This window comes from Crinia signifera, chromosome 1 (assembly GCF_055691185.1).
Source record: "Crinia signifera chromosome 1, ASM5569118v1, whole genome shotgun sequence".
Lineage (NCBI taxonomy): Eukaryota > Metazoa > Chordata > Amphibia > Anura > Myobatrachidae > Crinia > Crinia signifera.
Genome location: NC_139217.1, coordinates 470,604,211 through 470,632,002, shown reverse-complemented (window position 1 = coordinate 470,632,002; position 27,792 = coordinate 470,604,211). Strand labels below are relative to the sequence as shown.

Here is a 27,792-nt window from a genome sequence, read left to right as displayed (position 1 = left end):
TTTATGCTGTGAATAAGCCTGGCTGGCTGAAAATCAGTATATTGTGTGGTAGATCTGATTCGTCCTATAAGATTAATCTACTGCAGCGGTTCTCAAACTGTGGGTCCTGACCTTCTCAAAGTGGGGTCGCGACTCCATGTTGCTGACCATCAGGCTGATGACTTGTCATCTCAGTCAGTGATTCAAGGAGTCTAAAAAATCTGTTGAATTGTCTGTTATGTTAGACTCCTCCCATCATTTTGTGTCTCCACAATGTTGCCATGTATGTGCTGTCTGGTGACTACACATGTGATGGCCTTCTGCAGGGGTTTCAGAGAAAAATAGTTTGAGGACCCCTGATCTACTGTGCCTGGGTCAGAAACTGCGCACTCTCCCGATGCGCGGAGGTCTTCCTGGCCTGTGCGGCCCATGGCCATTCAGAGCAGTTGTGTCCTGTGACCACATGGTCTTGTATCTTGGTTATACAAGTCTACAAGTGCCGTCTCCTATGGTAACCAGGAGCAACCGATCCCGTTTGTATATTTAGGATTAGTGTTTATTAATAATAAAAAAATGTCCCAACACTCATTGACAGGGCAGCAATAAAACGTTGCTTGCTTACACATGTAAAATACATATAATGGAAAAGGCCTTCAGACATGTCCAAACTATGGCCCTCCAGCTGTTGTGAAACTACAAGTCCCATCATGCCTTGCCACGGTTTGCTATTAGGGAATGCTGAAACTATGGCAAGGCATGCTGGGATATGTAGTTTCACAACAGCTGGAAGGCAACAGTTTGGACATGCCTTGGACAGAAGTGTGCAATGCCAAGGGGTTTGGCCATCCCATGTAATAACACATGACCTCGAAAACAGATGCACGGCAGCTGATTTGATTGGCGAATATGCTGCTGGTCATACCCCACCCCCAAGAATAATTCCAACCCCTTTCCCCAATCTGGGACTCCCACCAGTGGTCCGCATATGTGTGATTGGACTAGCAAATGAAACCGAATATAAAGCTGTCTTTGTAATTAAATAGCCATTGTTGTTCTCCTTGTTCATCTCTTGTGATGTCACTGTCTGCAGCTAATGGAGGTGACGGGGAAGAACCAGGACGAGTGCATAGTGGCTCTACATGACTGCAATGGAGATGTGAACAGGGCCATTAATATACTACTGGAAGGAAACTCTGACACGGTGAGATGGGCGGCTGTATGTATGAATAGACGGTTATCCCGGTATTAGCAGGATGTGACCATTGGCAATGCCTTTTATTAGAGTTCTCTAATTGAAAGTCTATTACGCACTTTCTGTGCTCCATGTAGACGTCCTGGGAGACTGTTGGGGGCAAGAAGAAAAGCATCGGCAAAGAAAGCTCCGAAAACAAAGAGAACCGTGAGAAGAGAGGAGACCGAGAAATGAGCCGCGGTCGCGGCACTTCCAACAGACGAGGCCGTGGAGGGAGCAGAGGAAGAGAGTGTAAGCTGCCATTGTCTGGTTACTTATCAGGTCCCCCCAATGTGTGCAGCTTAGTAACGGTGTTTGTTTCCTGCAGTTAGGGCAGAAGAAAATGGAGTGGACAATGGTCCCGGGGAAAGAGCGGCGGACCGTGGAAGGCGTGGCCGGGGGCGAGGTACGTGAACGGAATACTGAGACGGGATGGGTACTGATGATCCATGTTCCGTATAGTTTGTGTACCATGCAACATGTAACGGGCCTTGGGGCCCTGTCAATTTACTATATATATATATATATATATATATATATATATATATATATATATATATATATATATATATATATATATTGCTGTGGTTCACCCCCATCACAGAGAAACAGCCATTACAATCTGTCATGGGGGGTCTGCAAACTGTAAAGTTAGCTACACACTCTATGACTTTTTTCAAAGAACCTCTCACACACACACACCCCGTCTGTCGTCTGAGCATGCAATTAGATCTGACTATATCGTCAGCGAGGGTCTGGGTGATGTCGCTGAATATCATTCAGTGTTTTCTTGTCCGGCAGCAATGCCTATATCGTTATCACCGTGAAAACACAAAAAAACAACAACACAACTTTCCCCTTGGCAGCCTGATCTCCCTTTGGCCAGGTCACTGGCAGGATGGCAGAACCGGGCATTTCCCAGGTCACTAGAAGAATAGGGGCATGAGGTCACTGGCAGGATAGCAGAACCGGGCATTTCAGGGTGGGGAAAAATGTCACAGCGCTAAGACTTTTTTACTTACTTGGAATCAAGTCCAGGAGGACGTCTCTCCAAATAAGGGGGCACTAATTGAGCTGGCTTAAAAAAAAAAAAAAAAAAGTCTAATTTAAATGAGTTTCCGAAGTTTCATTGATCCGCTTTAAATGCTGTTCCAGGATTTGGTGGCCGTGGCCGAGGCAGGGGAGCGGGAAGATTCTCTGCACAAGGCATGGGGTAGGTCGCTGATCCGCAGCTTCTCATAGGCTTCCTTGTTGAACCTCAGTGTGTTGAAAAAGATTAATTGCTGTTCCAGGATATTCAACCCTGCAGACTACACAGAACCCAACGCTAATGATGGCTTTGGGGGGAAACCTGAGGTGTGGGAGGCTGGTCAGAGCGATGGAGGCGATGGAACTGGTAAGTGTGGAATCACCAGATTGGCCTGTTCCTTGTCTCTGATCGGTTATGGTGAGGTCACCTCCATTTGTGCTCTCGCCCTGTTGCGGGTTGGTCTGTAGTATAAACTGGTTGGGTCTAAAAGACCCTCTAGTGTTCATATGGTTCTAAATAAGCCCAGTGACCTGTCCTCTCAATTCCAGCACGCAGCCGATTAAGGCCTGGATTTGTATATTGTGATCCATCATTGAGCAGTCTTGCCGTCTCATAGGTAACGGCAGCATTTTCAAATACAGATGCGTCACTGCTGCATTTCCTCTTTTTTTTCACATTATTTAGCTATTCACATCATTTCCTGCCCCTTTGAGCTTACCATCTATTCTTCCTATCACACAGATACACAATGGGAGTAGTTATTTTACAATTTGAATCCATTTCTCCTACCAGTATATGTTTGAATTTTGGAAAGAAACCTAAAAAACATGGGAAAATGTACAACCACTGCGCTGTACCTTGGTAGGAATCTCCAGTATTTAAGTGAGGGCAGCAATACTTACCCCTACGCCAACTATGCTTCCTATAGAAATTTCATTTTTTTCTAATACTAGGAAACCTTTTATTTCTGTTTAGGCACATGGAGAAATTCTATTGAAGAATGGACCGCAGAGGACTGGAATGAAGATGTGAGTTATATTTAATAATATTTTTGTCTCCGCACCTGTGCTTATACCACCCGTAATGCTGTAATGGACGTGTGTGGCGAGCTACGCTGTACCCCGGAAAGCGCTCTTGTCCTCCTATTATTACTGCCCACGTTCCGGCATTATTTTGTTGCACTACCAATTACCTGAATGTAACACTGTGTTGTTCTAGATATAATTTCCAAATACCTGAGCATCTTTATAAGAATCACCTTCTACAGCATGTTCCTCTCTCCTGCAGCTTTCTGAAACAAAGGTTTTCACTGCGTCCTCTGTTCCCTCAGAGAACCACATCACTCCAGGACAGAGGTAAGCTTGGGTGGGGTGTTACGTTCTCTGTTGTGCAAGCTGTGCTCTGTGTGACATTGTAATAAGGAATTTCCTCTATGTTCCTGTGCACCTCTGGGGCATGATGGATACAATCCTCGGTACTTGTGTATTATCTGGGCGCTCAATGTTGAAAATTGCATGACTTAACTTAAGGCATGCAATGCGATGGACGCGATTTTGCGGTAAAATCGCGCCGATCGCATGCAACCAAATCGCGCATGCGATGCGATCAACATGATTTTTCCACAGGAATCAATGTGAAATGGTTCCAAATGGTCCCTGACACCCGATTTCACATTAGGGGCAATGTTAAATGCTCCCATTAGGTGTATTAGCCCAAATGCCCCTGCATTGTTAACGCCACCCCACCATCAACGCCAACCCGAAGTGAGGCGGTACGCGTCCTCCAACCTTTTCATACCCCCACTATCCACGTCGGCGTGGAGTTGATTTTATATAGTGTGGCGAGCGCAGCGAACCACCGAGCCCGAAGCGTGGCGAGCGGACGAGGAATACGAGCCCGAAGCGTGGCGAGCCCCGCGGAATACATGTTAAACAATCCGCATCCCCTCGCGGGGCTCGCCACGCTTCGGGCTCGTATTCCGCGCCCCCTCGCGGGGCTCGCCACGCTTCGTGCTCGCTGCGCTCGCCACACTATACAGTTATTACAGTTCAAGGGCGTCCACTATGATATGTAATAGGGGATTGTTCTGAATACAAAGTATATACTTGTACCACTGGTCACGACTGACAGCAGAAGGATCTGCCCCTTTCAACATCCATTATCTTGTGCTTTCAGCATTGACTTGGTAGCCTTACTCCAGAAGCCGCAGTCAGGCAGCGAAACGGATTCTGTGGCTTACGATGGCTCCACTCAGCAGCAGAACTTTGGGCAGGCCCTGGTGTTCACAAACTCTCAGCACAGCTCCCAGATCACACCGGCAGCCAGCAGCACCAGTGCCGTCAGCAGCTACACTACTCAGAGCCTGGTACGTCACACAGCGGCTGCTTTACCAGTCTGTCTGATGTGGTCACGGAACTTAGAGTATTATTGTCCGGCCTCCCCACCATGCATTACAGAAAGCGTGCCGTTCAGTGCCTAACATCACTTTATATGTTGGATGTGACGATTCATAGCATCTAGTCCATGTTGTGGTAGAATTAAGGCCGCTTGTAGCCCACCCTGGCTTGATTTTTATGTTCTCGTCTGATGCAGTTTTTGTTTTTCTTCTCCTGTAGTCATCTGTCCTTGGGTCTGGCTTTGGCGAGCTTGGGTCTTCAAAACTGACAAATTCTGCTGGTTCCCAGATACTGGAGCAGCTAAAGGGTCCGGGACTGGGGCAATTCACATCGCAAAATTCTCAGCAGCCTGGCAGTAACACAACGGCCTCCTCTTCCTGGGACATAAAGCCTTCTGCGCCACAGTCATCGGCCCTCGCTCAGTTCGGTAAGGATCCAGATTCAGGAGACTCGGGTCTGACGCTGGGGTGTAGGGTTAGAGTAGCCTCTAGGCAGCCTTATTTTATTTTAGGATTTCATAATTTTTTACAATATGTAGCAGCGCCGGGTGTCTGATAGACACCAGCACTGCTGCAGCACCACAGCTCAGTGCGTGACCTCGACCCGGCACTGAGGGTGTCTGCAGCCGGTCACCGGGACAGGTCAGGCGGCGCGAGGAGACACTAGCGAGTCAGGCGCAGGGGAAAAACAAAGAAAAAACTATTTGTTTAAGCTTGACAATGGTGGTGGGAAACCATCTGGTTCTCCCTCATTGATGGCAAAACTTTTGTACATCGGCAGGAAACCATCGATGACAGAATTGTCATTGGTCGATGGCCAGCCCTACTCTCACAGGGACCAGAGACGTGGAATGTCTGTGCAGTCTTCATTACCTTTAAGAAACAAAACTGCTTCCAGGCTACATATGAAACTGCTGAGGTTTAAAACCAACCACTGGTGTAATGAGCTGAACGGATTTGCACCAAGTGTGTAGTATTTCTTTATTTTTATCCCTGCGTTTTTATTTCCTGGCCTTTTCAGAGGACGGTGATGTCTTCATTTCCAAGCACATATCTGAATTCTGTGTGGAAAGCAGCAGATCTGAGTTCTCTGAATGTCCTCGGCGGTGCTAGGATTTCTTAAACCCTCCGCCGAAATGTTAAAACCCCCCTTAAGAAACCACTTGTCCTATGTCCCCCAATTCAGATTTTAAATCCCAGCCTGAACCCTCGCCGGTACTGAGTCAGCTCGCTCAGCGGCAGCAGCACCCGATGCAGTCTGTGCCGGCCCCACCTCCCGGACTGGAGACCTTCTCCCCCCAGATGAAGCTGCGGGAAACCTCTCCTCCAGTGGACAGCTCCACCAATGTCAGCAAAATTCTGCAGCTCCCCAGCCTGTCCCTGGACTCCCAGGCAATGTCCGCCCAGCAAACGCAGCAGCAGCAGCAGCAGAAACATCTCAAGCCCCAGAAACGGAGGATACCACCCACTTCAAAGGTCAGCTCGTTAAGAACAATGCTTTGTGTATTCCTTATTCTGCATTGATTTTTATTCTGCATTTGTGTTATAAATGTATTCTCTTACTTTGCACAGTCAGAGCAATTCATTCACGTTGTATATTATTGATACTGCATTTCCTGGCGACCTCTGCTCTGGGCCATTATCATAGAATGGGCTATTCGGAACACAGTGATGTTTCCTTTCCAAGCACATATCTGAATTCTATGTGGAGGACAGTAGTTCTGAGTGATCCGGATACGCCCGATTTATTTTACCCAGGAGAGTCCAGAGGTGTAAATTGGGGATAACACTGCCTTTATCCCATGTCTGGTTGCTGGACCGGTGATATTCTAAATGGTCCTCTACCACCGCACGCTGTCCTGGCAACAACCCGGGATCGACGCAGGCTATTTGTGTGGTGTGAAAGGGGGTATAAGCATTTTACAGACTGTTTGGGAGGGGGGTGGGGAAACAACTGGTGCTTTCGCGCTCTACTTCATCGTTCTCCAACTGTTTATAAATCGCCTTTGTTATTTATTTCCCCATTTGTTGCGGGACACGGTCATTGGGTCTACAGCAAGTTGGTCAACACCGTTACGTCGACATGGGTCTAGGTCGACAGCCAAAAGGTCGACATGTGTTTTTTCACTGTTTTTGAGCCGACAGGCAGTATTTCATGCCCTACCATCCACTAGGGCGTGGTGGGAGAATAAAATAGTGTGCCGAGCGCAGCGAGGTACCGTACCCGAAACATAGCGAGGGGATGCGGTGCACTTCAAACTGTGTCCATGTCGACTGTGTTGACTTTCGGGTAAAAAAAAAAAAGTGAATTTTTTTTTCAAGTAGACCCTGTTGACCTAAGGCTTGTCGACCAATTTGCTGTAGACCCAATGATCCCAACCCTTTGTTGGTAATTGTGCTTCTACCTTGGTGCGATGATGTCCCGGGGCTATGCTGGTAATCCGTCAAGGTGGTTCCGTTCTGTTCTGTGTAGCTGAATGGCCAATTCCAGCGTATAGTGGCCTAGAATGCTGGTCACCGCTGTTAGCCGGGGTACCGTGCTGTCCTCTGTGGTAACTCTGCACAACCACGGCTCTGTTAGAAGCGATCAGAATAAGAAATGCGTTTCTGAACACTCGCTCTTTAGCAAGGATTTCCATATTGGATCCGAGGTCAGCCCGCTGTTCTCCGGAAGTTTTGATGCAGAACCGGTATCCGAACTTTAGGTTAACTGCTATCTGTCAGCATGGTCAATATTTCAACATTTTTGGAACTTAGTCATTTCTTACCATCAATGTGGGCTATAATTGGGAATGGTAAAGTGCCTTGCTCTATAAGTATGGCGAGAGAAGCTATACACTAATTGGCGCCCATGTGTTACAAGGTAGAAATTGACAACCTACGAACCACACCGGCTGCAGCCTGTTGCACCTTTCCAGTGTTCTCCGCCCTCTTATAGTCACTGTAGGTTTGGTATAAAAGTGTGGCTAGTGTATCATATGACAATGGTTTATACACAAGCACTGGGTAGGAAGAATTGGGTGGAGAACTCCTTTTAAGCGCCTTGAGTCCTGTTGAAAAAAGTGCACTATATAAATTAAACTTACTTACGAAGTAGTGTAACCCACATGAGTGATCCCTACTTTCCTGCCACAGGAAACCCTTGTGTATCCAGTCAGCATTAACGTGTGCAATGTCTTTGCAGATTCCCGCTTCTGCTGTAGAGATGCCAGGATCCGCCGAAATCACAGGGTTAAATGTGCAGTTCGGAGCCCTGGAGTTTGGTTCAGAACCCAGCCTGCCAGAGTTCGGCTCAAACACAAGTCCCGATAACTCCAGTCAGGCACCCAACAACATGTATTCAAAAACCATAAGGTGAGTGGAGTGCCACATTGGGCCACATGGTGGCAGTATGTTCCTGGTGTGTCAGACAATACTACCGCTGTTATTTCCACTGACTGCTTTCTGTCAGTAATATGTTGATGGTATTTGTTTTAGCCAGAGGAGGAGGTCTCCCTCCTTCCTCCGGGGGATCGGGGCAGCCAGAGGAGGGGGTCTCCCTCTTCCTCCGGGAGATCGGGGCAGCCAGAGGAGGAGGTCTCCCACTTCCTCCGGGAGATCGGGGCAGCCAGAGGAGGGGGTCTCCCTCTTCCTCCGGGGGATCGGGGCAGCCAGCGGAGGCGGTCTCCCTCTTCCTCCGGGGGATCGGGGCAGCCAGCGGAGGCGGTCTCCCTCTTCCTCCGGGGGATCGGGGCAGCCAGCGGAGGGGGTCTCCCTCTTCCTCCGGGAGATCGGGGCAGCCAGAGGAGGGGGTCTCCCTCTTCCTCCGGGAGATCGGGGCAGCCAGAGGAGGGGGTCTCCCTCTTCCTCCGGGAGATCGGGGCAGCCAGAGGAGGGGGTCTCCCTCTTCCTCCGGGAGATCGGGGCAGCCAGAGGAGGGGGTCTCCCTCTTCCTCCGGGAGATCGGGGCAGCCAGAGGAGGGGGTCTCCCTCTTCCTCCGGGAGATCGGGGCAGCCAGAGGAGGGGGTCTCCCTCTTCCTCCGGGAGATCGGGGCAGCCAGAGGAGGGGGTCTCCCTCTTCCTCCGGGAGATCGGGGCAGCCAGCGGAGGCGGTCTCCCTCTTCCTCCGGGGGATCGGGGCAGCCAGCGGAGGCGGTCTCCCTCTTCCTCCGGGGGATCGGGGCAGTCAGCGGAGGCGGTCTCCCTCTTCCTCCGGGAGATCGGGGCAGCCAGAGGAGGGGGTCTCCCTCTTCCTCCGGGAGATCGGGGCAGCCAGAGGAGGGGGTCTCCCTCTTCCTCCGGGAGATCGGGGCAGCCAGAGGAGGGGGTCTCCCTCTTCCTCCGGGAGATCGGGGCAGCCAGAGGAGGGGGTCTCCCTCTTCCTCCGGGAGATCGGGGCAGCCAGAGGAGGGGGTCTCCCTCTTCCTCCGGGAGATCGGGGCAGCCAGAGGAGGGGGTCTCCCTCTTCCTCCGGGAGATCGGGGCAGCCAGCGGAGGCGGTCTCCCCTCTTCCTCCGGGAGATCGGGGCAGCCAGCGGAGGCTGTCTCCCCTCTTCCTCCGGGAGATCGGGGCAGCCAGAGGAGGGGGTCTCCCTCTTCCTCCGGGAGATCGGGGCAGCCAGAGGAGGGGGTCTCCCTCTTCCTCCGGGAGATCGGGGCAGCCAGAGGAGGGGGTCTCCCTCTTCCTCCGGGAGATCGGGGCAGCCAGAGGAGGGGGTCTCCCTCTTCCTCCGGGAGATCGGGGCAGCCAGCGGAGGCGGTCTCCCCTCTTCCTCCGGGAGATCGGGGCAGCCAGAGGAGGGGGTCTCCCTCTTCCTCTGGGGGATCGGGGCAGCCAGAGGAGGGGGTCTCCCTCTTCCTCCGGGGGATTTGGGGCAGTGCATCACAGGTGACTATGCCAGATAAGGGTTTTTTCCCTTCAGGGAAGTGAGCATGCTTTAAAGGCTTACAAAAGTGTGTTGGGTAATAATAGTCATCAGACCTCCGATCCGCTGTCACTTGTCTGCCCCGAACAAATTGTTTAGCTTTTTCAGGAGACAAAGTGAAGGTGGCTAAATCATTGCAGACGTTCGCCTCTACACCCTCCTACGTAACAGCGGTGAAAGCATATCACTCACCTTTCTGGTCTGTCATTCCAGTGACGCCCTGAATACCTCTCTGCCAATATCCAATACCGTGCCGGAGCCTAGCTACACCTCGCCGGTAATCACCACTTCCAGCCACAGCAGCTCCTCGCAGAGCACCAGCCCAGTGACCATCGCCGCCGCCTCCTCTTACGACCAGACGTCTGTGCACAGCAGAATAGGATACCAAAGCTCCTTGCCGGCCCCCGAGGTGGTGCCAGTCGCTGTAAGAGCAGTTTGCCTTTATTGTAGGAATATATGTAACATGTATCCTGTTGTGTCCATCCCACCGTACCTGTGAGGACGTTACATGGGATGTGACGGCAGATAATAACCACATCCAGTCTGCCCTTTATGGTTACGGGTTTAGATAGTTTAGGGGTGTACCTCTGCTTAAGTGTTACCCTGTGTTTGATGCTGGGCCCTCAGGAGGGATGGACATCGGCAGCTGGTCAATAGCTGCCAAGTGTGTGTGTGTGTGTGTGTGTGTGTGTTGTGTGTGTGTGTGTGTGTGTGTGTGTGTGTGTGTATGTAATGTATGTATCTAATTACGACCTGGCACTCAGAATTACTTGAGGAGTGGTGTGCGTTCCCTACACGCAACTTATATATATATATATATATATATATATATATATATATATATATATATATATATATATATATATATATATATATATATATATATATATATATATATTCTAGAACAATAGAAAGAAGCGCTCCGTAGTGCAGTTATCCCAGTAAAAAGATTTATTCTTTAAAAAGTTTCCACGGTTTGGACAATAAAGGTCACGTACCACATCAGGCGGTATCGATACCGCACATTGACAGCATAGGATACAGTATTCCACTGTTTGATGGAGCGGTTACACTCTCCTGTCTATCTCCGTCAGTCTCAATCGTTTGAAAGACGCTAGGCCACGCACCTACGCATTTCGTCACTTTGGACGAAGTCCCTACGCGTTTCGTCACTTCGTACGAGGGGCGTGGCCTAGCATCTTTCAAACGATTGAGACTGACGGAGACGGACAGGAGAGTGTAACCGCTCATCAAACAGTGGAATACTGTATCCTATGCTGTCAATGTGCGGTATCGATACCGCCTGATGTGGTACGTGACCTTTATTGTCCAAACCGTGGAAACTTTTTAAAGAATAAATCTTTTTACTGGGATAACTGCACTATGGAGCGCTTCTTTCTATTGTTCTAGACACATTTCTTCCTGTGGATCCAGGAGCCCTCTGTGGGTAATAAGAAGCAGCCGGCCCTAATCACGGACTCTAGTGCAAGGGAAGAGCTGAAAGGTTTCCCTTCCTACACTCTGGGACTTGTAGTTCCACGAGAGGAAAGACTGTCACTTTCATTTGCGCATTTCAATTTGTGTTTGTGTGAATATATATATTCCGGTCACACTGCCCTCCTCATTCATGCGTCTTATGTGGAAAGTGTTTGGGCCACATGTGTTAGATTACTAGGCCATGCATCTACCACGGTTGTTTAGTATGGATGGAACCAGTTATAGAGAAACAAGGCGACACCACTGTTCTGTTTTCTCACCTTGGCAGTGGTTAGGAAATATTGGACACTGAAATGACTGTTGTTGTGTGCAGCTTGTTCTAATTAATCCAGTCGGTTTAGTACAGACCGTGCAGTTGATGACTGATGTTATTGTATTACAGAACGGACACAGTGGAATTCGGGCACAAGTGTCCCTGAACAGTAAGTACATGTGACCATTGGTGGTAATGTATGTTAGCCCGCTGCATTGCTGTGTGCGTCTTCCCCCTGTGTGTATCACGTGTGTCAGCCCGCTGAGGAGAGGACTGCACTCAACAAGACAATGATGCATTAATCCAAGCACATATCCTAATTGTTGTGCGGAAAACCTATTACTGAGTCTTGTTGTGCCAGTCCCAATCCTGTGGCTCCTAATCCCCCGGGAGCGGCCTAGAACTTCTCTATGAGAATCTCCTCTCTATGGTGGCTGCGTCAGCTGTAGCGCAGTGTTTGTATTCCTGATGCATTTGTTTGTGAATCAGTAAGGAAACCTTATTGCTCCCAATTACTGCTTGGAAGTAGCCATGGCCTACTGCAGACAATAGACAGGTTTTAAGGAGCCCATACACGCTCCGTTGTGTCCGGCTCCGTTCTGTACTATGTGATGCGCGCTCCCGCGCATCACATAGTACGGTACAAAAAGTATGTGCTGCACATACTTTTTGTACTAGGTACACATCGTATCGGATCGCAGTGCATGCACACTGCATGCAGTAGGGATGCGATCCGACACGATGTGTGCTGTTTAAGTCCCAAACGGATCCGTTAAACGGACCGTGTATGGGCTGCTTTAGTGATATCCAGGCTTCAGCACAGATGGATTAATCAGAATCACTCAGGTACTAATTAAGTGACCTGTTCTTAAGCCTGGATATCTACAAAACCTGCACTGTTGATGTGCCTTGAGGACCGTGGTTGGGAATGCCTACATTACCCTTTATGACCCCTTGTCCATTTAACTAGACATTATAAAAAACAAATGTATTGCATAGATTGCACTGTGGTGACTGTTCCCATTCAAATCACAATGTCCATTATGTTTCAACCGAGCACAGTTTTGCTGGTCGGAACGTTTTTTTCCCCCTTAGCAGTTGGATTTGAAAAGTTTCCCTGCTAATTGGGTGACTGCAAATAACCGTTTACAGTCCACCAAGCAGATCACCTAGCACAGTGGTAGCCAACTCCAGTCCTCAAGAGCTACCAACAGTTCATGTTTTCCAGCTCACCTCACAGGTGCACTCATTACTGACTGACACATTTTAAAAGATCCACAGGTGGAGCTAAATACTTCCCTTACGATTCTGTGAGGAGACCTGGAAAACATTAACAGTTGGTAGCTCTCGTGGACTGGAGTTGGCTACCCCTGATCTAGCAGGTGCACAGGGAGAGTTCCCCAACTGTCACACTTTCCAGAGCACATTGAGGTGGACGGTTTGCCACGTAACTCAACCATGAAGCAACCAATTAGAATGCCAACGTTTCTCTGCAAATCTACGGAGAACTAACATGCCCTGCTCAGACAATGGCACCATACAATAGTCACTCGTAAGTCGTCATTAACCCTTAAAGTCCAATGTCTAGTCAGGCTCCACAGCCCTAGCACTAGCAGCCGATCCAGTCGTTAGCCACTTTAAAATAAGAGCATCAACATTCAGTGTAGACCATTTTTGAATAAAAAATACAAAAGAATTACAATTGATTTAAACTGAAGATGTAAAAATACTGTGTGACTTTTCCCAGAGATGCTAGACTTCATTCAAAGGTTAAGTGAAAGAACGCACAGAGTTAGGAATTTACCTCACTGTGCAACCAAGCCAATACTAGTAGTAACATTCGCAAGCGCAGTGTGGTATGTGATGGCTCTCTCCTCCCTCCAGCTACTCCTTCCATCTCTTCTGTGAAGTCTGAGAATTCCCAGAGCCTTCCTTCTGTGGGATCTCTGTCCAGTCCGGCTTCCACTGCATCCTCTCTCCTCCCGACAGTGTCTCAGCACTCATCGGCCGTCTCGCTGTCCAGCTTACCGCAGCCGAGTGACCTCTCAAGCAGCTCTCTGGCACAGCTCAACAGGTATGGGGTGGAGGGTGTTTTAGGATGTGCAGCTGGAATAAGAGTAGTGTCTGGTGCAATGTAAACTGAACCCTCTGCGGTGCTTGTGACCCCTGACCCTCTGTGGTGATCCCAGAAAGACTGTTTCCTATCCGGGCACATATCTGATTGAGTCCCTTTCTTGAGCACAGCACTTGTACATTGCAGAAGACCACCGTGTACGCAGATGACTATATTGCGCGTGTTTCTTATGTAATATTCACAGGCGGTTTCTTCTTCTCTTCCTAGCACTTTGTCCGGGCACCAAAACAGCCTTCCTACAGCGTCTGTATTGTCCTCAGCCGTTTCTCACACGGTAAGTGCGTCCTTCAGTCACTCGTACTTTCAGTCCTACCAAGGTGTTGAAACCAATCACAATCTAGTTACCATTAGTGCAGAGGTGGCCAGACCAGTCCTCGAGATCTACCAACGGTCCAGGTTTCTCAGACTCCCCAGCTGGTGCACAGATGTTGTCATTACTGTCACATTCCCCAGACCGATACAAAAAGAAAAGAACCAGTGGGCGCCTTCTGTACGCTAAAACAATTTATTACACAAATAACACAAAAACATAAAACAATCATTTGCATGCTGCAATACCTCAATAAAAAGGAGATTAAAAAACCATTTCACTGCATTTGCATATTGGTGTAACTAATAGTTACCAGTTCCTGGTTAGGTAGGTAAGTCCGCTGGGTGTGGACAGATGTTTCAGTCTCGCACAATAATAGTGTGGGCAATGATTTGTAAATCTTTCCACGTGGAATCGGGGTTTACAGGACAAGTGCACAGTGGCAGGTATGGCAAGAGGTGTCAGTACCTTGTTAATACTCGGCACTGTCTCCTTCAATCATTGGGACATGCGCAAGATTGCCTGATGTGTATGCTGAGCCAGATACCTTGTGCTGTTGAGCGCTTCTCCAGGCGCTATGCCGGGCAGCAGTCCGACTTTGGGCTGGGGTGAGCGGTGCTCCGACACGTCTGGAGCAAACCAACACTTGTATGTGCTGCCGTATGTAGCGCAGACCTCCTCTGTAGGCAGCGGCTGCACGTGTGTACAGTGAGGACCAGGCATCCGGGGGTATGAATCAGTCAGACGGCAGGCGGATACTGTTGGTTGAGTGCCGTAGTGTGCCCCGCAGATCCTCAACTGTCAATCCTCATCAATGGACTCCTCACAAAGACACGTTTCGCCGCGCTCAGGCGGCTTTGTCTATTTTTGTAAATTTTTCCTAAAATTGACAAAGCCGCCTGAGCGCGGCGAATCGCGTCTTTGTGAGGAGTCCATTGATGAGGATTGACAGTTGAGGATCTGCGGGGCACACTACGGCACTCGACCAACAGTATCCGCCTGCCGTCTGACTGATTCATACCCCCGGCAGCCTGGTCCTCACTGTACACACGTGCAGCCGCTGCCTACAGAGGAGGTCTGCGCTACATATGGCAGCACATACAAGTGTTGGTTTGCTCCAGACGTGTCGGAGCACCGCTCACCCTAGCCCAAAGTCGGACTGCTGCCCGGCATAGCCCCTGGAGAAGCGATCAACAGCACAAGGTATCTGGCTCAGCATACACATCAGGCAATCTTGCGCATGTCCTCATGATTGAAGGAGACCGTGCCGAGTATTAACAAGGTACTGACACCTCTTGCCATACCTGCCGCTGTGCACTTGTCCTGTAAACCCCGATTCCACCTGGAAGGATTTACAAATCATTGCCCACACTATTATTGTACGAGACTGAAACATCTGTCCACACCCAGCGGACTTACCTACCTAACCAGGAACTGGTAACTATTAGTTACACCAATATGCAAATGCAGTGAAATGGTTTTTTAATCTCCTTTTTATTGAGGTATTGCATGCATGCAAATTATTGTTTTATGTTTTTGTGTTATTTGTGTAATAAATTGTTTTAGTGTACAGAAGGCGCCCACTGGTTCTTTTCATTTTGTATTCCTCGATTTGATGGTGGCATCCCTCTACCAGAAGGCAGCCATCTGTAAGCAGCACACTTGTCCCTAGCGCTCAAACCCTTCTATAGGAACATTCCCCAGACCACCTTAGATCCGCAGGTGGCCTGAGACACAGTAACTATTGGTAGATCTTATGGACAGGTTTGACCACCCCTGATTTAGCCCGGTCCTTTATAGTAAATTACTCCCTGCCGTCATTGTCAAGTAAAAATGTGCTTGTATGTGCGAACACTGTGGATTGCCCGTTAGTGGTGATTGCTGTCTGTGCCATCCTATTCCTGGGCAAGGGTTCCAATATTTAATACAATCAATATTTAAGCTCTCATGTTGACTTTTAGTTATGCATTCATTTGTTTCAGTAATAATGGCGGAATATATAATGCAGCAAAATTACATTTTAGTTTTCATAGATTGAAAAAACGATTATATCAGGCTACAGCTTCCAGAAATTCTAAATATGTTAATCCAGATTAAGGAAAAGCAGATCCCCAGCAGTGGCAGCGTTCTGTTCTTCCTGTGCCAGTCACCCTGGGATGCCCTCTGCCAGCCGTAGCCGCATGTTACATGTGAGAGTTCTCGCCACCAAGTGGGCTGGCCCCACATTCCCCTAGTGACCATTAGAAGCCCGGTTCTGTCTGTGTTGGGGACTGAGAGTTCAGTGCTACAATGTAAACCAAGAAATCAGAGCGGGTGGGTGATATTCCCGCAGCTGTGAGCAGTTTGTAAATCCTGCGTTACACCTTCATGTCTGAAACTTGTCCTCCGTAGCACACGAATGTGGAAAACACGGTATCCCACCAGCCCAGTACAGCCTACTCTACAGCGCCTACGTCTGTGACCAGCACCTCTTCCATTGTAAGCATGGCCGGCAGCATCAACACTACAAACAGCTTGGGTCTGGGCGTCCCGATTGTCAGTGTGCCTGCCGCCAGCACCCGGGCTGCTCCGCTAGTGTCTTCAGGTGAGAGCGGCAGCCACGCCGTATGCTGGGGACAGGTGTAACATTACTGCAATACTGTGAGTAAATCTACTGTAACCTCTGCAGCGGTGCAATTCTTAGGGGTTGGGAGTGTTACGTCCACCGCTATTGGTCGACAGCCAATAGACATTGTCAAAAGGGCAACAAAAAATTGGCTTGTAAATGATCGTCACGGAAAAAGGTAGACGTGCTTTGTTGTTAGAAAATAAAAAATGGGTGTCTAGCAAAATCTGCCGTTATGAACACTGTATGTATGTACCATGTCCCCTCGCATGGATCCCAGTGCTCGCCATGCTTCGGGCACGGTGCCTCGCTGTACTTTACGCACTATTATAATCTATGCCCACTTGGATCGTTAAGTGAGAACAAGTCAGTTTAAAAAGAAAATAAATCATGAAAACTCAAGTTGACCTAAAGCCTGGCTATGTGTTGCCCTACTGCCCTTATTACTGCCAACCAATCGACCGGAATCTAAGTCCGGCATCATTTTCCAGCTTCCGTTCATCTGTCGCTTTCATATTTGTATTTAGTTTCTCTCTCTTTGGGCAGTGCATGCTGTGACTTGTGGTTCTCCGTTGCCTGAACCTAGCCTACAATGGTCACTGAGAAATCCTTGTTTCTCCTTATCTTACATCAAAGGGTTTGTTTAAGTATACGTGTGTGTGTGTAAACATGGGGAGTAGGAAATACATACGTGTGCGGAGCTCGTAACTGGCACTAATGTTTTTGGTACCTTGTAAATGACCGGGCTGCAGGAAAGCCCGTATATTCCTGTGTGATCTCCTTTTGGTTGTGTTCTTCATTCTCCACTTCTGTTTCATTATATTTTCCAGGAAAAGCTCCTCCGAACCTCCCCCAGGGTGTTCCGCCTCTGTTACACAACCAGTACATTGTGGGACCCGGAGGCCTGCTGCCCGCATACCCAGTAAGCCCAGGCGTTGTGTGCCGCAGTGTTGTTGTGCATTGTGGGAGGGTGAGGGCTGGAAGGCGCTACGCATGGTGGTTGGAGTACATGAGCCTTCGGTGTAGTGTGCCGCAGTATTATGGGAAGGTGCAGGCTGGAAGGCGCTACGTGTGGTGGTTGGAGTACATGGGCCTTCGGTGTAGTGTGCCGCAGTATTGTGCATTGTGGGAGAGTGAGGGCTGGAAGGCGCTACGTGTGGTGGTTGGAGTACATGGGCCTTCACTGTAGTGTGCCTCAGTATTGTGCATTGTGGGAGAGTGAGGGCTGGAAGGCGCTACGTGTGGTGGTTGGAGTACATGGGCCTTCACTGTAGTGTGCCGCAGTATTGTGCATTGGGCGAGGGCTGGAAGGCGCTACGCATGGTGGTTGGAGTACATGGGCCTTCGGTGTAGTGTGCCGCAGTATTGTGCATTGTGGGAGAGTGAGGGCTGGAAGGCGCTACGTGTGGTGGTTGAATGGGATTCAGTATTGGATCCCGGCGTACAGAATCCCGACGCCGGAATCCCGACAGCCAAAATGCCGACAAGGGGGGGACGTGGATCGCCCCCCCTTGCGGGCCCGGTGCCTCGCTACGCTCGGCACACTAATTTATTCTCCCTCCAGGGGTGTCGTGGACACCCCAGGAGGGAGAATGTGTCGGCATTTCGGCGGTCGGGATTCCGGCGTCGGGATACTGAACGCCGGGATCCCGACCGCCGGGATATTAACTGCATCCCGGTTGGAGTACATGGGCCTTCACTGTAGTGTGCCTCAGTATTGTCCATTGTGGGAGAGTGAGGGCTGGAAGGCGCTACGTGTGGTGGTTGGAGTATATGGGCCTTCAGGGTAGTGTGCCGCAGTATTGTGCATTGGGCGAGGGCTGAAAGGCGCTACGCATGGTGGTTGGAGTACATGGGCCTTCCGTGTAGTGTGCCGCAATGTTGTGCATTGTGGGAGGATGCAGGCTCAAAGGCGCTACGCATGGTGGTTGGTGTACATGATCCTCCGGTGTAGTGTGCCTCACTATTGTGGGAGGGTGAGCGCTGGAAGGCGCTACGTGTGGTGGTTGGAGTACATGGGCCTTCGGTGTAGTGTGCCGCAGTATTGTGCATTGTGGGAGGGTGCTGGCTCGAATGCGCTCTGTGTAGTGGTTGGAGTACATGGGCCTTCGGTGTAGTGTGCCGCAGCATTGTGGGAGAGTGAGGGCTGGAAGGCGCTACGTGTGGTGGTTGGAGTACATGGGCCTTCACTGTAGTGTGCCTCAGTATTGTCCATTGTGGGAGAGTGAGGGCTGGAAGGCGCTACGTGTGGTGGTTGGAGTACATGGGCCTTCACTGTAGTGTGCCGCAGTATTGTGCATTGGGCGAGGGCTGGAAGGCGCTACGCATGGTAGTTGGAGTACATGGGCCTTCGGTGTAGTGTGCCGTAATATTCTGCGTTGTCGGAGGTTGCGGGCTGAAAGGCGCTACGCATGGTGGTTGGAGTACATGGGCCTTCGGTGTAGTGTGCCGCAGTATTGTGCATTGTGGGAGGGTGAGGACTGGAAGGCGCTACGTGTGGTGGTTGGAGTACATGATCCTCCGGTGTAGTGTGCCGCAGTATTGTGCATTGTGGGAGAGTGAGGGCTGGAAGGCACTACGCATGGTGGTTGAAGAACATGAGCCCTCGGTGTAGTGTGCCGCAGTATTGTGCATTGTGGGAGGGTGAGGGCTGGAAGGCGCTACGTGTGATGGTTGGAGTACATGCTCCTCCGGTGTAGTGTGCCACAGTATTGTGCATTGTGGGAGGGTGAGGGCTGGAAGGCGCTACGTGTGGTGGTTGGAGTACATGAGCCCTCGGTGTAGAGTGGTTTCAGGATGAAATTATCTGCATTTGTTGTATAAGCATGAATGTGAAACGCGTGGGTAGCTGTGGAAATAGGCGTGATGTGCAGTTGCCGTTCAGGTTGTCCCGTGCGTTGGCCTCACACTACCATTTTTGGTAGCGCTAATGCTTTTACCTGTTCTGTATATTTTTCCTGATTTATTTCCCCTTGTTCCCTTTAAGCAGATTTACGGGTATGATGATCTCCAAATGCTTCAGTCCAGATTACCAATGGTGAGTACTATGATGTGGGGGTCTTGGGTCCGCATGCGGAGTTTGTGATGCTGCTAGTCTGCTTTGAGTCCCTGTGAATGGGAACCCTTAGCGTGTGCTGGTGACACGTCTCAGATTTATCATGCTCTGTTTACATGTCCTCAGTGCTTGTATGAAGCTGCATAATCCGCTCTGTTTCCATAGGATTACTACGGAATCACATTTCCCGCACCGGCGACTCTGACCGGCAGAGACGGAGGTCTTGCAAGCAACCCATACTCAGGTTGGTTGGTGTCACAATTTAGATTTGTGGACATCCCGTTCCCTTCTCTCCCCTTTATCACCCGAGCCTTCTATCTGCACCAGCAAGCAACCAGCTTGCTATTCTTATGTGTATTATAATGTAGTTACCATCTGACCTCTATCAGTGGTCATTTTAGGGAGGGTCTTGTACGCACAGTGCCCAGGGCACTGCCTAGGGCACTGCCTAAAGCCCCATTATTAGCAGCGCCAGGTGATGCTGTCATTGTTCAACACTCGCCTGGTTTGGTGGATGGAACTCGAGCTAAACGCTTAGTGGTTCTCTTTATTTTACAGCTATGTGATTCTCTTCTCACGTCTCCCCGTGTAGTTTATGTAGATCTTAGTGATTCTCTTGTCACATCTCCCCGTGTAGTTTATGTAGATCTTAGTGATTCTCTTATTACGTCTCCCCGTGTAGTTTATGTAGATCTTAGTGATTCTCTTCTCACGTCTCCCCGTGTAGTTTATGTAGATCTTAGTGATTCTATTCTCATGTCTCCCTGTGTAGTTTATGTAGATCTTAGTGATTCTGTTCTCACGTCTCCCCGTGTAGTTTATGTAGATCTTAGTGATTCTGTTCTCACGTCTCCCCGTGTAGTTTATGTAGACCTTTAGTGAATTGGAAAGATTTGGAGAGGATGGAGATTTGTTGGCATCTAATGGTCATTCTCCAGGTTGAGCAGAAAATATTTTTCTTTACGATGAAACTTCCCGTCCTTCGTCCTGTCTGGCGCGAGCCAGCAGCTGCCGTAGACCTCCTGTTACTCCGTGTGCTGGATGTGCCTTCTCCTGTTACTCTGTGTGCTGGATGTGTCTTCTCCTGTTACTCTGTGTGCTGGATGTGCCTTCTCCTGTTACTCTGTGTGCTGGATGTGCCTTCTCCTGTTACTCTGTGTGCTGGATGTGCCTTCTCCTGTTACTCTGTGTGCTGGATGTGTCTTCTCCTGTTACTCTGTGTGCTGGATGTGCCTTCTCCTGTTACTCCGTGTGCTGGATGTGCCTTCTCCTGTTACTCCGTGTGCTGGATGTGCCTTCTCCTGTTACTCTGTGTGCTGGATGTGCCTTCTCCTGTTACTCCGTGTGCTGGATGTGCCTTCTCCTGTTACTGTGTGCTGGATGTGCCTTCTCCTGTTACTCTGTGTGCTGGATGTGCCTTCTCCTGTTACTCTGTGTGCTGGATGTGCCTTCTCCTGTTACTCTGTGTGCTGGATGTGCCTTCTCCTGTTACTCTGTGTGCTGGATGTGTCTTCTCCTGTTACTCTGTGTGCTGGATGTGCCTTCTCCTGTTACTCTGTGTGCTGGATGTGCCTTCTCCTGTTACTCCGTGTGCTGGATGTGCCTTCTCCTGTTACTGTGTGCTGGATGTGCCTTCTCCTGTTACTCTGTGTGCTGGATGTGCCTTCTCCTGTTACTGTGTGCTGGATGTGCCTTCTCCTGTTACTCTGTGTGCTGGATGTGCCTTCTCCTGTTACTCTGTGTGCTGGATGTGTCTTCTCCTGTTACTCTGTGTGCTGGATGTGTCTTCTCCTGTTACTCTGTGTGCTGGATGTGCCTTCTCCTGTTACTCTGTGTGCTGGCTGTGCCTTCTCCTGTTACTCTGTGTGCTGGATGTGCCTTCTCCTGTTACTCTGTGTGCTGGATGTGCATTCTCCTGTTACTCCGTGTGCTGGATGTGCCTTCTCCTGTTACTGTGTGCTGGATGTGCCTTCTCCTGTTACTCTGTGTGCTGGATGTGCCTTCTCCTGTTACTCTGTGTGCTGGATGTGCCTTCTCCTGTTACTGTGTGCTGGATGTGCCTTCTCCTGTTACTCTGTGTGCTGGATGTGCATTCTCCTGTTACTCTGTGTGCTGGATGTGCCTTCTCCTGTTACTCCGTGTGCTGGATGTGCCTTCTCCTGTTACTGTGTGCTGGATGTGCCTTCTCCTGTTACTCTGTGTGCTGGATGTGCCTTCTCCTGTTACTGTGTGCTGGATGTGCCTTCTCCTGTTACTCTGTGTGCTGGATGTGCCTTCTCCTGTTACTCTGTGTGCTGGATGTGCCTTCTCCTGTTACTCTGTGTGCTGGATGTGCCTTCTCCTGTTACTCTGTGTGCTGGATGTGCCTTCTCCTGTTACTCCGTGTGCTGGATGTGCCTTCTCCTGTTACTCCGTGTGCTGGATGTGCCTTCTCCTGTTACTCCGTGTGCTGGATGTGCCTTCTCCTGTTACTCTGTGTGCTGGATGTGCCTTCTCCTGTTACTCTGTGTGCTGGATGTGCCTTCTCCTGTTACTCTGTGTGCTGGATGTGCCTTCTCCTGTTACTCTGTGTGCTGGATGTGCCTTCTCCTGTTACTCTGTGTGCTGGATGTGCCTTCTCCTGTGCCTTCTCCTGTTACTCCGTGTGCTGGATGTGCCTTCTCCTGTTACTCCGTGTGCTGGATGTGCCTTCTCCTGTTACTCCGTGTGCTGGATGTGCCTTCTCCTGTTACTCCGTGTGCTGGATGTGCCTTCTCCTGTTACTCCGTGTGCTGGATGTGCCTTCTCCTGTTACTACGTGTGCTGGATGTGCCTTCTCCTGTTACTACGTGTGCTGGATGTGCCTTCTCCTGTTACTACGTGTGCTGGATGTGCCTTCTCCTGTTACTCTGTGTGCTGGATGTGCCTTCTCCTGTTACTCTGTGTGCTGGATGTGCCTTCTCCTGTTACTCTGTGTGCTGGATGTGCCTTCTCCTGTTACTCTGTGTGCTGGATGTGCCATCTCCTGTTACTCTGTGTGCTGGATGTGCCTTCTCCTGTTACTCTGTGTGCTGGATGTGCCTTCTCCTGTTACTCCGTGTGCTGGATGTGCCTTCTCCTGTTACAGGTCTTATTGTATCGTTGCAGGTGATGTAGCCAAGTTTAGCCGCGGTGAATCTGCCTCTCCGGCCCCGGCCACCACGCTAGCCCAGCCTCAGCAGAACCAGACGCAGACGCACCACACGGCTCAGCAGCCATTCCTGAACCCAACCCTGCCGCCGGGCTACAGTTACACAGGATTACCTTACTACGCTGGCGTACCAGGCGTACCAAGTGCTTTCCAGTATGGACCCACCATGTTTGTAAGTACGGAAAGGCACCATCACTCTAAGGATGGGTACCGGTGGCCTGAACATCAGATCAATGCTCTCTCCATTGGGTGTCGATCATTAGGTCAACAAGCATAAGGTTGACTCTCAATGTGTCTACACATGATTAGATTGACACGGTCGAAAGGTCAGCATGAGTTTTTCATGTTTTTTTATTTATTATCATGAAAAACTCATGGCAACCTTTAGCTTGTTTCAACCTTTTGACCACAACGACCTTTTTCACGTGTCCAACTTCCGCCTGCCGACAAATGGTGCTCCACCTATTCACTTTGACCTAATGACCGCATACCGTTTGCGGTTCTAGACCAGTGTGAGTACGCCATTCTTGTAGCGCACTCTCAACCTGCTGTGCGGTCTCTGTCGAGACCTAAGTCCCCTAGTTCTGCTCAAGGGCGACAAGTGGCAGTTGGTGGTTGGACACAAGCCAGTTGCCAGTGGCGTGCAGCAGGAAGAGAGGAAAGAATGCAATTAATGTGGCTGAATTACAGGACAGTGGGGCAGATGTATGAAGGGTCGTTATGGGGGAGAAGGGGTATCAGCGCACGTTATGTGCACTGATACCGCTTCTCCCCCATGTATGAAGGAGGTGAGATGCGGTAAACGACAGGGGCGCTATGCGCCCCTGTCCATATCGGCGCTGCTATCAAAATGATAGCAGGCCGAATGTATGAACGGTCAGCATCGCTGACCGTTCCGCACGAAGCCTGCTTTGGCTTCGCCAGCATCAGGCTGGCGAAGCCCTATCTAAACAGCAGGGACAGCGCTGTCCCTGCTGTTAGGTCTGGGCTGCGCTGAGGATCTCGCGTGAACAGCGAGATCCCGCGCATGCCCAGTGCGGCCGGCCGGGGGACAGGAGATAGCGCATCAGTATTAACTGATGCGCTATCTCCAGAAAGGGACATCGCCGAAGGGGGGAGTTAACGCTCCCCCGCTTCGGCAGACAAGATGCTAATTCATCTTGTCGATGTCCCTTCCTGCTTCGCCTCGCTATTGAGGCGAAGCAGGAAGTATCATAGCGACGCGATAAGCGCTGCTATGATACATCTGCCCCATTGTTGTATAATAGCAGCAACTGTATCTGAGGTCCACAGTTGGGCGAATGGCCTCCATCTGTATGCCCCAGAGCAGGGATGGGGAACCTTTGGCACTCCAGCTGTTGAACTACACATTCCAGCATGCCCTGCAACCATTTTAGCCTGGCCAAATAGCAAAACTGTAGCAGGTTTATTGATCTGGCACTAGTGATATTCCACCGATTCAGAGATTCGCTTGTCCTAAACATACATTTTTACAAAATATTTCCCCTTTTGCTTTGATGTCCTATTGTTTCTTGGACATTATTTATGAGGTTTACATTTGTTTTCATTTGGTCTCTTCTAGGTACCTCCTGCATCAGCCAAGCAGCATGGGGTTAATCTGAACACAGCGTCCACACCCTTCCAGCAGGCCGGGGGATACGGGCAGCACAGCTACGGTGCAGGTAACGATCTATCGGTCAGCTGCCTTACATACTGGGTACGTCGCAGATTGGTCTACATCATGTGTATGTGATTAGTCCATTTTCCAATAGGATACGATGATCTGGCCCAGGGGACGACGGCTGGCGATTACAGTAAGGGAGGGTACAGCGGGTCAGCCCAATCACAAAGCAAGTCTGCCGGTACCGGACCAGGCAAAGGTAAGCGATTCTGCTTTCCTCTGACGTAAGGAACCTCTAGAAAACATGTACTGTTACTGGAGACAGTGCTATCGTTCATCAAGTGCGTTGTCTGTGAATACTCGGCAAAGGAAGCTCAGCCAGAGTTCCAAACAAGCTCCTCAAGGGCATCAATTTCCTTCTGGGCTTCAAAGAAGGCAACTGCAAAATCTGTAGAGTGGCCTATGTGCTCAGAGCCAATGCTACATCTCTGGGGTGATGCCTAGTCTGGCTGATCCTGGGGTTCTCCACCTCATTTCATATGCTGCAGGACATGGATGGCAGAACTTCCTCTGGACTTTCTCTTCCTGTCCTGGTTTGTCAGAAGCCGTTACACGTCTTGTACATAGGCTTCCGGATGTAGTGGTCATCGGCCAAAGGAGTTGCAGCTTCTCCATTTGGAATACAAAAAGACTTCTACTACGTTGGATCTAAAATCCCCCAGTTCCAGGCTGGATGTGATTTGGTTGCTGAAGGAAGCCACTTGGGAATGGTTAAATAATAGACTTCTTGGGCCACAAGTTTGTCTGTCTACACATCCTGATCTGAGGATCAACGTAGTCTTGCCAACCATGGGACCGTTTTTTACGACTGTTCCTGGACCTAGAAAATCAAAATCTGACACGGTCAAAATACAGACATTTACCTTGTTCATACGTTACCATCCCAGTGGACGGGGAGATAGTGTGCTTGGTTGTGTATTTCACCAACAGCTGGAGTGTCAGGTTAGCCATCGCTGCCCTAATCTGTCCCAAGATCAGCCATCGGTGTTGTATCAGGGTTGTGGAGATACCACCATGGAGGCAGATCTGGCACCATCTTCATCCTACAGCCCTGGAATCCTTTTCTCAACCACGTTCTAGACCCCCCACCTGTCCGTCTCACTAGGTCGTACTTCCCTGGGTTGCAGGTTTATTGGTTCCATCTTCTAGTAGTGTCCTCGTCTTGCAGTCGGTCATCAGACATGAGGCTTGCAGAGCAACTTTTTGTTTTGGAAACTTGCCATTGGATTTGTTTCAATTGGGCTGTGAGGACGAATACCTGGTCACTTAGGAGATACAGGACTTCTGTCTACACGGTTTTTATGGTTCACATGTTTTTTTGTTACTCAAAAAACTGAGAAGAAGCCATGGAGAAAAAGGGGCTGCACTTGCCTTGCTGGGCTGTGGAAAATTACACCCTAATTCTAGAAGTTTTTTTGGTCACCCATTTCCATACAAAACTAATTATGGCTGGTATTATCTGTAATTAAACAGACGGCTACTTCCAGTGTTGTGCATAATGCTATTTCTGTCTCTGCGCAGGGGTGTCCGTGAGTTCCAGTAACAGCGGGGTACCCGATATCAGCGGTTCAGTCTACAACAAGACTCAGGTAGGTGTCTGTGATGATCTCGCTGTCCTATTTCCAGCTCTAGGGCTGAACTAATCTCTGCCATCTGTCCCGTTTTCCAGGCGTTTGACAAGCAGGGATTCCATGCAGCCACACCGCCTCCCTTCAGCCTTCCCTCTGCTCTCGGATCCACCGGGCCTTTAAACCCTGGTGCCGCTGCGGGATACGCACCAGCTCCTTTCCTGCATATTTTGCCTGCTCATCAACAACCTCACTCCCAGCTGCTCCATCACCATCTTCAGCAGGACGGACAGGTGAGCCTTCTCCCGCTCTCCTCATTTACTGGGATTAGTTTGGGAACTTAATGCCGATTTTTTTCGGGCTTCACTTATGTCTAATCGTGAATAGGAATCCTGTGGCTTGTGACCATAGATAAATCTCATTATCCTTCCGTCTATGAAAGATTATTAACTAATTAGCTAGTCGCGTTATACAAACTGCATGCACTCCGTGTGACTGTAGTGCCGGCGTGTCTTTGTTCTGCTACAGATGGTGGCCAGATTCCCATTGTAGTGTATTCCTAGGCGGAGTACACACCCCACTATGCCAAGCGTTATCACAGAAGATAATTAAAAGGACATATCTGTGATAGGATAATGATTTAATTGTTAGTGTTGTACTGCCTTTTTGTAGGAAATGTGCTTATTATATGGAACCACTCGTAAATAGATTGGGTTACAAGTTTATGGCATATCGCTTCAGTAGCGCAGCTCTAGTAGACGGAGGGTTCTCCTCCCCCACCACCTCTCTTCCTCCTCACCCCGCCACCTCTTCCTCTTTGCCCCGCCACCTCTCTTCCTCCTCGCACCATTACGAGACGAACGTTGGTTATTTTCTTTTCTGAAGTCTCTTTCCCCGTCTCTTGCAGGGTGGATCTGGTCAGCGCAACCAACCAAACTCCATGCAGCAGAAGACTCAGGCAAACAAGACCGCCTACACCAGTTCCCCATACTGGACAAACTGACGCATTTCACAGCAACAGAGGGAGGAGTATCCTGGCGCGCATTCCCGGACCCCACCATCAATTTGAATACTTTACAGAAGAAACAACTGTGATCAGCCAAAATGTCTGTGCGGGAACAGTCTGCGAACACATCCTTAGTGTGACACTTACCCGCTTTCTTTTGGTTTGCTGGTGTATGTAATATATTTATGTATGTATTTGTAAATGTAATAGAAGCCTAAATGTGGTTTTCTGCATTTTGCAGTCTTTCTTTTTTTTTTTTTTTTTTTTTTGAAGGGGGCGTCTGAATTTCACACCCGCATCTGTGCAAAATATAATATATATATATAGTTTTCTTTCTGTTTTACACACACTGGTTTGTAAGAAAAGTGCCATTTTTAAAAAGAAAATCTGAAAAGCCTCTTATTTAAGTCCGATAAATGTTACCGGCAGGAAGGTCAGTCGCTACGTTCCTGTCTCCTGCTCTTTTTGTTTTTTTCCTTTTTCTCCTTATTTTATTATATATATAAATATTTTTTTCATCACTCATCAAGAGAAATTAATTTGGAACCAGAGCGTTTATATTAAAGAACTGTTGTCCCCGTACACGTCTGTCCGTTGTCACTATCATAACATCACATTTTTATTTTTTTATTTTAAATAAAACCTAAGGATCATCTGCAGTTAATCTGTATTTTTACATTTTTATTTATTTTTACTATTTTTTTTTTTTTTTTTTTATTATTATTATATCTATTGGACTCTACTCTTGGGTTGTATGGAAGACATCTGCTCTTCACCTGCGCGTTCTGTTCTCCTTTCCTTCCTGGGGTCATCCTTTTCTCATTCATCATCTCTGATATGACCCCATTGTGTGTCAGGATGCAGTCGGCAGGTTGACAGTAATAAAGTAGACAATAGGTCAATCACTATTATTAGACATGGTCAAAAGGTCGACATGTTTTTTTAAGTTGTTTTTTCTGCCTAACTCTTGGACC

General features: G+C 49.2%; 1 protein-coding gene and 3 non-coding genes across 9 annotated transcripts in view; all 4 read left to right on the top strand.

The window, feature by feature from the left end:
* The window catches only part of UBAP2 (ubiquitin associated protein 2), a 44,761-nt gene extending 17,279 nt beyond the window's left edge, over positions 1–27,482 (top strand). For 2 of the 6 annotated variants that reach the window (XM_083155381.1, XM_083155382.1), the window contains exons 4-28: positions 1,070–1,180; positions 1,309–1,462; positions 1,539–1,616; positions 2,366–2,423; positions 2,503–2,606; positions 3,216–3,268; positions 3,528–3,595; positions 4,416–4,605; positions 4,856–5,063; positions 5,822–6,111; positions 7,820–7,989; positions 9,754–9,964; positions 11,420–11,459; positions 13,175–13,364; positions 13,632–13,698; positions 16,126–16,318; positions 17,170–17,261; positions 19,326–19,376; positions 19,560–19,638; positions 22,521–22,735; positions 24,146–24,245; positions 24,321–24,443; positions 25,766–25,833; positions 25,914–26,105; positions 26,720–27,482. In XM_083155381.1, coding sequence (XP_083011507.1) covers positions 1,070–1,180; positions 1,309–1,462; positions 1,539–1,616; positions 2,366–2,423; positions 2,503–2,606; positions 3,216–3,268; positions 3,528–3,595; positions 4,416–4,605; positions 4,856–5,063; positions 5,822–6,111; positions 7,820–7,989; positions 9,754–9,964; positions 11,420–11,459; positions 13,175–13,364; positions 13,632–13,698; positions 16,126–16,318; positions 17,170–17,261; positions 19,326–19,376; positions 19,560–19,638; positions 22,521–22,735; positions 24,146–24,245; positions 24,321–24,443; positions 25,766–25,833; positions 25,914–26,105; positions 26,720–26,815 — 3,201 coding nt within the window. In that variant the 3' untranslated portion in view covers positions 26,816–27,482. The remainder of the gene's footprint in view (positions 1–1,069; positions 1,181–1,308; positions 1,463–1,538; positions 1,617–2,365; positions 2,424–2,502; positions 2,607–3,215; positions 3,269–3,527; positions 3,596–4,415; positions 4,606–4,855; positions 5,064–5,821; positions 6,112–7,819; positions 7,990–9,753; positions 9,965–11,419; positions 11,460–13,174; positions 13,365–13,631; positions 13,699–16,125; positions 16,319–17,169; positions 17,262–19,325; positions 19,377–19,559; positions 19,639–22,520; positions 22,736–24,145; positions 24,246–24,320; positions 24,444–25,765; positions 25,834–25,913; positions 26,106–26,719) is intronic. The other 4 variants (XM_083155383.1, XM_083155384.1, XM_083155385.1 and 1 more) reach the window with 4 other exon arrangements.
* Positions 5,651–5,731, top strand: LOC146045735 (small nucleolar RNA SNORD121A). Its single transcript, XR_014465578.1, has one exon. It is a non-coding gene; the product is annotated as a small nucleolar RNA SNORD121A (small nucleolar RNA).
* LOC146045739 (small nucleolar RNA SNORD121A) lies at positions 6,292–6,371 on the top strand. Its single transcript, XR_014465579.1, has one exon. It is a non-coding gene; the product is annotated as a small nucleolar RNA SNORD121A (small nucleolar RNA).
* On the top strand, positions 11,569–11,647 carry LOC146045751 (small nucleolar RNA SNORD121A). The gene has a single exon (XR_014465584.1). It is a non-coding gene; the product is annotated as a small nucleolar RNA SNORD121A (small nucleolar RNA).
* Positions 27,483–27,792: the final 310 nt, after the last annotated feature.